Source organism: Daktulosphaira vitifoliae, unplaced genomic scaffold, assembly GCF_025091365.1.
Source record: "Daktulosphaira vitifoliae isolate Bord-2020 unplaced genomic scaffold, ASM2509136v1 Scaffold_1, whole genome shotgun sequence".
Taxonomy (NCBI): Eukaryota; Metazoa; Arthropoda; class Insecta; order Hemiptera; family Phylloxeridae; genus Daktulosphaira; species Daktulosphaira vitifoliae.
This window is the reverse complement of record NW_026099572.1, coordinates 15,289,600-15,297,866: the sequence shown is the minus strand read 5'-3', so window position 1 is coordinate 15,297,866 and position 8,267 is coordinate 15,289,600. Positions and strand designations below refer to the sequence as shown.

Here is an 8,267-nt window from a genome sequence, read left to right as displayed (position 1 = left end):
GATTGACGTGCTGTTGTTGGCTGATGTGTTTGAGAACTTCCGCGACATCTGTATTTCAACATACAATTTGGACCCGGCGCACTATTACACCGCGCCTGGTTTTAGCTTCGATTGTATGTTGAAATACACCAGGATGAAGCTGGAGTTCTTGAACGACTACGACATGCTACTGATGGAGGAACAGGGCATTCGTGGTGGCCTAGTGCAAGCCGTCAAGCACTATGCAAAGGAGAACAATTCTAAGACACCCGATTACGATCCGTCAAAACCAGAATTATGCGTTTTAGAGTTTTTTCGTGCACTGCGTTTTAGAGTTTCAACAAAGTGCTTGGTTGAAACCATACATTGAGTTGAACACTGAAATGCGGAAAAATGCGGCAAATGATTTTGAAATAGCATTTTTCAAACTAATGAATAATGCCGTCTTTGGTAAGTGCATGCTAAAGTGGGTTATTCGATAATTTTTTACATTTTATAGGGAAAACAATGGAGAACATGCGGAAACGCATCCGCATTGAGCTAATCTCCAGTCCCGAACGTCTAAGCAAGCTCGTAAACCAATCAACCTTCAACGACTGTATCAAATACGGCCAAAGGTTGTGCGCCGTCATAATGGACACAAAGATTGTCAAATTTATCAAACCAATATACGTCGGTTTAGCAGTGCTTGACATTAGCAAGTCACTAATGTACAAGTACTTCTACGACGTATTAAAACCTCATTATGGCGACGCAATCAGCCTGGTTTACATGGATACTGGTGAGTACAACTGTACAGTAGAAATATGTTTACAATATTTATATATTTTTAATTTTTCTCAGACTCCTTCATATACCTGCTCAGAGTCAGCGACTTCTATCAGGATTTAGCAAACAGCCCCGATTTACTGGTGTGCGTGGACGCATCTAGCCTGCCCAAGGATCACCCTTGTTACTCCACCAATAGAAAGAAGATGCCCGGCTTGTTTTCAGACGAGACCAGTGGCCTCACTCTCTTTGAGATTGCTGCACTTCGATCAAAGTGCTACGCATTTGACATGGAAGGCAGCGAACTCATAAAGTCTAAGGGGATCCGCGGACACGTCGATGATTACAAACGATGTTTGTTTGAAGACGATGGTGATGGTGACGAGGCGTCAAAACGAGCGTTGGCCGGAGACAATGCCCGTGTAATCATCGGAGCCGTACGTGATGGTGAGATTCCACCGACATTATCACTACCGTACACTCCGAACCGACAGAACGTGTCAATTCGTTCTTTCGAGCACGAGGTACGCACTTTACGTACAACCAAGTTGGCGCTTAACCGTTTCGACGATAAGCGCTACACGCTCGACAACAGAATCGACACGTTGGCCCACGGGCATTATGCCATACTACCACCGGAAGACCTATAGTTTTTAAGTTATTATCATTGTAAAAAAAATATTGCCAAGAATTGAACATTTTTTTTTGTAAATATACATGTAAAATGTAGTTTTAAAAATTTTTTTTAATGTAACATAATGTAGTAAGAAATTGTAATTTTTCTAAAAAAATATATGTATATGCGTGTACATATCTGTAAATATATATATATATATATATATATATATACTAAAACGTTCTTTTTCTCTTCTGTACAGTACAATAGTTGTATGTGTAAGATGCCATAGTATTTAAACTATAGTTACGTAATGAGATTTTTGATTGTAAGGTATTATTCACCAAAACTCTAAGAATACCCTACGGTATTTTACATGCATATGATATTATACAGTTAGGTTTTTGACCATGTTTTAACCTTTTTGAATAATTAAGAAGAAGAAAAATGATTTGAGTTTTATAGAAACATAGTTTTTTTCATATGATGTTATTAGAGAAATAAAATCCTAGATAATAATCATTATTTTAAACATTATTCTTTAAACGTATTTATAGTCTTTGTATCCATTATAATTTGAATTACAAATTACGTTAAAAATGAGATTTTCACTATGTTTCAGTATATAATTGATACGATCACATTTGCATGTGCCCATATCTCTGTCTCCCATAACATCGTTGTACCGGTTAATAGACATATATATATATATATAATTAACACAGTGACATATAACAATACTAACAGGAGGGCGGACTGCACACATAAACACTTTTTGCAATTCACGGCCAATGTGCCATAATAAGATATCCCTATCGACAGTTGACATTTTACCATCTTCGCGAACACTACTTTTGCCTGATCATTAACTTAACTTTGCTACCCCGTATATTATAGTGTGTGTGTGTGTCGCTGTCAGCTCCCTGTAGGATTATAACATCTCTAGGTGTCCAGCAGGTTGTATTATCCATTAATATTTCAATTGCTTAATAAATATTTATTTATATCGTTGTTAAACTAAAGTGTTATATATATATATTGTAGTGTGACCCTTGGTAGTTCCTCTAAAGGAATATAAATTAAATAGGAAACTTCAGTACCTAAGGTAGATATAGCCTAGCCAGCTATCCCCCGTTGGTCCCTTAGAATACTGTCGACGAGCATTTTGGCTAAACCCCTAAATAGCGACGTAACATAATAATAACAGCACTATTTTGTCAATGCAACATACGTTTATTTTAAACAATTTTTTTTTTTTTTTTTATAAATTATATACATGTTTTAGATACTTGTCGTTTCACGACGGATAGCTATTACTAACAACTACTGTTGGTATTTCTTGGTTGTTTGTACTTGATGGTATGATTGTTTCCGACTGTATATTTGCATCTGTTGTATCATTGGCCAACGACCCAAAAAATGACGAGCATATTTTTTCTCCGTTAGAAGACTGAAAAAATGATATACATTTATTAAATATGTTCTAATCAATTAGAAAAAAAAAAAAAATGTAATTCACCATTTCTTTAGTATATTCTTCCAGCATCGTCCACCGTTGTTCCAACTGCTGGCTCGCAAATTGTTTTATTTGGCTTATGTAGCTCAGATCGCTATTGGGTAAACTGTTTCTAATCGTATAATCCGAAACCGCATTGATCAACATACATTTGTTTTCCACATTTACTTCATACTGAGATTTCATATATTGAGCCATCTGTTCCAACTGTTGTAGAACCAATGATTGAATTACAGTCATCTTTTGATTGATAGCCTCGAAGATACAACATTCCAAAGCGCTGAGTTTTAAAATGTCTAATCGGGTGAATAACACTCGGCATTCATCTTGTGCTTGTGATTCAAAGACTTACTGTGCGGTGACCTCTTTGATGTTTGAAATATGCTGACCTAAGCGTCTGGTAGACGATGATAAGATTCTTAGAAATTATAATGTCATAACAACAGACGTTGTCATTGTTCTCATAAAATCCTTACGCTAATGAGCGTTTTAATATAGTAATACCCTTGTTGTTGGAAATATGCTTAACTAAGCGTTTGGTTACCCATGATAAATTTCTTAAAATTTATTATGCCATAACGACAGACGTTGTCTTTGATCTTATAATGATTATCTTATAATGATCTTATAATATGGCGGTACCTTTGATGTTTGAAATATGCTTAGCTATGCGTCTGGTAGACAATGATAAAAATTCTAAGAAAAAGATAACTTTGATAAAACGCAGACAGCAATTATTTTTCGTAAAATGTTGACGGTAATGTGGGTTGTAATATGGCGGTTGGTTTCAAGTTAAGTTTCATTACCCTTTCACTCATTAGGACTTGTTGAGGAGATACCCTACCCCCAACGACTTAGGTTAGTTTTCATTGGGTTTCACCCATTATCNCTCCTAGAGTGGACGAATAAGCGGTAGCCTACGAGGGTAATTTCATAACGGTTGGGCCCGATAGCTTGGTAAGGCGACCACCTAGGTGAAGGTAACACCGAAAACAAATCCCCTGGTGGTAGGTAAAACACAGGGAAGGACACCCGTAAAAACCAATCATGGAAGGAAGCCTGTGTAAAAAAACCGTTACGGTTCCAGAAGGTTCGGATCCTTCAGGACCGGCTGGGAAGAGTGCTGTTGCTGGCTCGACCCGGTCGTCATCTGGCGACTGCGTCGAAACAGTGGGACTGGTGAGGCAGGGTCCAGGGGCGTTCGACCCTAAGTAACTGTCGGAGGGTGTGCCAAGCAGGCACCCTCTAGTGACCTTCGGGTCAGAGAGACTCTGGACGGCATGGACGTCCGCGTACATCGCCCAGCGATGTCCGTGGCGTTCATGCTGTTGGATGTGGAGGAGTGGATAGTGGAAGAGGACGTCGCAGGAGCGTTGACCACTATCCTCTCATAAGATAGAGTGACGGCACCCGTCGGTTCGGTGTCAGTCCGACTTCACGGGAGCGGCAAGGGCCGCTTCGCGTGGTGCGAGGTTCCCATAAGGGACTCGCAACCGCTGGTCGGACTGACCCGACTCAGGGTGGGTTGGAGCACGTGCCGGATCCGGGTCCCAAAGGACAAGGGTCCGCGCTGCTACAGGTGCCTCGAAAGGGGTCACGTGCAGACGGCCTGTAGCGGTCCTGACGCGTGCTTCACGTGCAAAGGGGAGGGCCATCGGTCAAGGGACTGTCCCAAGATGGTGGGAGGGACGGGGAAGCCTTCATAAAGTATCTCCAGTCCTCCTCACTCTATTTGTGTGATATATGTTTTGTGAATTATTATTTAAGCTAACCCTCGCGAAGTCTTGCCCCCACCTCCACGTGGTGCAGCCCGGGCAACGGATACCACCTTTTGGGATCTGGCTAACGGGGAGGCTACACCAAGTTGTGGATCAGCTCTTGATTAATTTCGGGCTGATTTACAACGTGGTGATGTGAATTATAGAGGGCGTGGGCCGCCCTGAAGCAATACCTCGTGGTAGTTCCAGAGCGGTCCACATCATGCCGGATTGTGAAAAAAAAAGGGTTTCACCCATTATGCGCACCTAACGCCCAATTGTCTTGATTCGGTTTAACCATTTAGGTGTTATCACCGAAGTGTTATTACCAACGATTGTATGTAGGACGTTCTCGACGATGACAATTACTTGATTGTAACCACCGTAACGACGTTATAATTATTATCTATAATTCAATTAATTATAACTTCTGTAATAGTCAAGGACAAGTGTAGTGACGGCGGCCGCTACTTGACGTACACTATTTCGATGTAATGTATACATTTAATGTTAAACGCAGTGAAGACTCGGAAGTGTTTGTGGTGGGGGTGCGACTTTAAATGTAATACCGCTAGTTATAGGTATGTAAATGTAGACGGTAATGTAGGTTATAATATGGCGGTACCTTTGATGTTGGAAATATGCTTAGCTATGCGTCTGGTAACCGATGATAAAATTCTTAGAAATTATAATGCCATAACGAGAGACGTTGTCATTGTTCTCATAAAATACTGACGCCTATGAGCGTTATAATATAGTACTGATGTCGGAAATATGCTTATCTAAGCCTCTGGTAGGCAATTATAAAAATTCTTAGAAAACGTTGTTAGTTTAAGTTGGATTCATCCCCATCCATTACAGGTTAGTTTATGTCAAGTTTCATTACCCCCTTCTTATGTAGGAATTGTTGACGGAGACCCTGTAGCGTTAATATTAAGTAATTGAATTACACTATTTCAATGTAATGTGTACGCTTATCAATGAACATTATCAGTTCCGTTATCAGTTAACATGAGGTTTACCTTATCCTTCAGTAGATGGCATCGTAGGAGGAGAACAACAGTTTTCGAATGGCTACGTCCCCCACCGCTGACATGTAGTTATAGTACACTTGCGTAATTTAAACCGCCATTTTGATTGACTTTAACACCCCAACCTAAGTCACCTATTACCCCCACCATCGTGAGACCACGCCTCCTCTTACCCAATCATTGATAAGACCATGCCTCCCCTTACCGCGTCATTTATAAGACCACGCCTCCTTTCACTATCTATGATAAGACCACGCCTTCTCCTTATCCCCACCATCGAATTCTGATGATTTTGAATAAAACTTAACTGCATCATCTGCAATTATTATTCATTAATAATATAATATAATAGAACATTTATTAGTTAATTAAACACTTACACGATGCTTTTATTTCATTATAAGTACGTTTTTTTCTTTTTTCTATTTTTTCAAAGCGTAAATACTTTTTTTTTTTAGCTTTTAATAATACCAAAAATAATTACCAAAAAGGTAAATTTTTATTTAATCAGTTGAAAGTCATCAACGATGCAGCTGAACGAGGAGTTTACTAAAGATGAATAACAAAAACAATTTTTAATAAAATCGGTTTATGACTATCGTAAGAAATATCTTGATGCAAAAAGAAGTATTCTCTCTAGAGAATTTTAATATTATTTATTTTATAGCGAAATTTTAACCTTGCATTTATTAAAATTACAATATTTTTTATAACACATAAAAAAATAAATAAATAAGTAGGGTAATTTAGGGGATTCTAGAACCCCCCGCATCACCCCTTCACCTACCCACCCACCGATGGGTGGGCGTGGTCGGGGGAGGGGCGTGTCACACTGTGGGCGTGGTCTCTCAATGGTGGGGGTAATGTCAAGGTCATATAGTGGGCGTGGTCTCTCGATGGTGGGGGTAATGGAGGATCGCATTCATGAGGGTGGGGGTAAGGAGAAGGCGTGGTCTTATCATAGATAAGATAAGGGAGGCGTGGTCTTATCATAGATGGGGTAAGGAGAGGCGTGGTCTTTCGATGGTGGGGGTAATGTCAAGGTCACACAGTGGGCGTGGTCTTTCGATGGTGGTGGTAAGGTAGGACTGGATTTATTAGGGTGGGGGTAAGGGAGGCGTGGTTTCTCGATGGTGGGGTAAGGAGAAGGCGTAGTCTTATCATTGAGGAGGCGTGGTCTCATCATTGATAGGGTAAGGAGAAGGCGTGGTATCACGATGGTAAGGGTAATTTGGGACTTAGGTGGGGGTGTTAAGGTAAATCAAAATGGTGGTTTAAAGTGCGCATGCGCACTATAACTCCATGTCAGGGGGTAGGGGAGGTAGCCATTCGGAAATGGTTGTTCACCTCTTACGATGTCATCTACTGGAGGGTAAGGTAAACCTCATGTGAACTGATAACGTTCACTGATAAGCGTACACATTACATTGAAATAGTGTAATTCAATTGCATAATATTAACGCCGCAGGGGTGTCTGTTAACAATTCCTACATAGGAAGGGGTAATGAATCTTGAATTAAACTAACCTATAATGGGTGGTGATGAAACAAGACTTATACTAATTTGTCGCACATCTATAGAATGTATATAATAAATAAATTATAACAATTTTACTATTGGCTACCAGACGCATAGCTAAGCATATTTCCAACGTCAAAGGTACCGCCATATTATAACCCAGACTACCAGACGGTTAGATAAGCATATTTCAAATATCAAAGAGATCACTGTACAGTAAAATCGTATGAATCTTATCATCGGGTGTCAGACGCTTAGCTAAGCATATTTCAAACATTAAAGGTATCATTACATTACATCGCTCATAAGCGTCTGTAATTTTTTTTATGAGAACAATGGCAACGTTTGTCGTTATGGAATTTTATCATGGGTAACCAGACGCTTAGCTAAGCATATTTCCAACGTCAAAGGTACCGCCATATCATAATCCGCATTACCGTCTACATTTTATAAGAACAAAGACAATGTCTGTCGTTATGGCATAATAAATTCTAAGAAATTTATCATGAGTAACCAGACGCTTAGCTAAGCATATTTTAAACATCAAAGATTTCGCCGTACAGTAATAATCACTGTTGTATGCATTTATTTTTTACATAGTATTTTATTGTTGGTAACCAGACGCTTACGTCAGCATATTTCAAACGTCAAATGTATTACTATATTATAACTCACATTACCGTCTACATTTTATGAGAACAATGGCAATGTCTGTCGTTTTGACATAATAAATTCTAAGAAATTTATCATGGGTAACCAGACGCTTAGCTAAGCATATTTCCAACATCAAAGGTACCGCTGTATTAATTAACGTTCATAGACATCTGCATTTTTATTTTTTACATAGTATTTTATCATTGCCTACCATCAGATGCTTAGATAAGCATCTCGTTAATATTAGTATATTACTATTAATTATATAATTAATATAATTACTATAATTGGTAATATATTTTTAGAATTACTATGTTTAGGTTGCTATAATAGTATAATCGCTATTATTATTATTTTCTACTGCGCCTTTAAAATAATAATATGTGTATCGCATTTTATTTTATTATATTTAATTTGACAATTTTTTT

At 38.8% G+C, this 8,267-nt stretch overlaps 2 protein-coding genes across 2 annotated transcripts; one reads left to right on the top strand and one right to left on the bottom strand.

Annotated features, from left to right (window-relative positions):
- Positions 1 to 343: 343 nt before the first annotated feature.
- Positions 344 to 1,421, top strand: LOC126902611 (uncharacterized). Its single transcript, XM_050680064.1, has 3 exons — positions 344 to 429; positions 479 to 760; positions 823 to 1,421. The coding sequence occupies exons 1-3, from the start codon at positions 363 to 365 to the stop codon at positions 1,395 to 1,397; spliced, it is 924 nt and encodes a 307-aa protein (XP_050536021.1). The 5' UTR covers positions 344 to 362; the 3' UTR covers positions 1,398 to 1,421.
- A 1,195-nt stretch (positions 1,422 to 2,616) lies between these two features.
- On the bottom strand, positions 2,617 to 3,259 carry LOC126902776 (uncharacterized). The gene is made up of 2 exons (XM_050680384.1): positions 2,883 to 3,259; positions 2,617 to 2,813 (listed from the first exon to the last, which is right to left on the bottom strand). The coding sequence occupies exons 1-2, from the start codon at positions 3,117 to 3,119 to the stop codon at positions 2,661 to 2,663; spliced, it is 390 nt and encodes a 129-aa protein (XP_050536341.1). The 5' UTR covers positions 3,120 to 3,259; the 3' UTR covers positions 2,617 to 2,660.
- Positions 3,260 to 8,267: the final 5,008 nt, after the last annotated feature.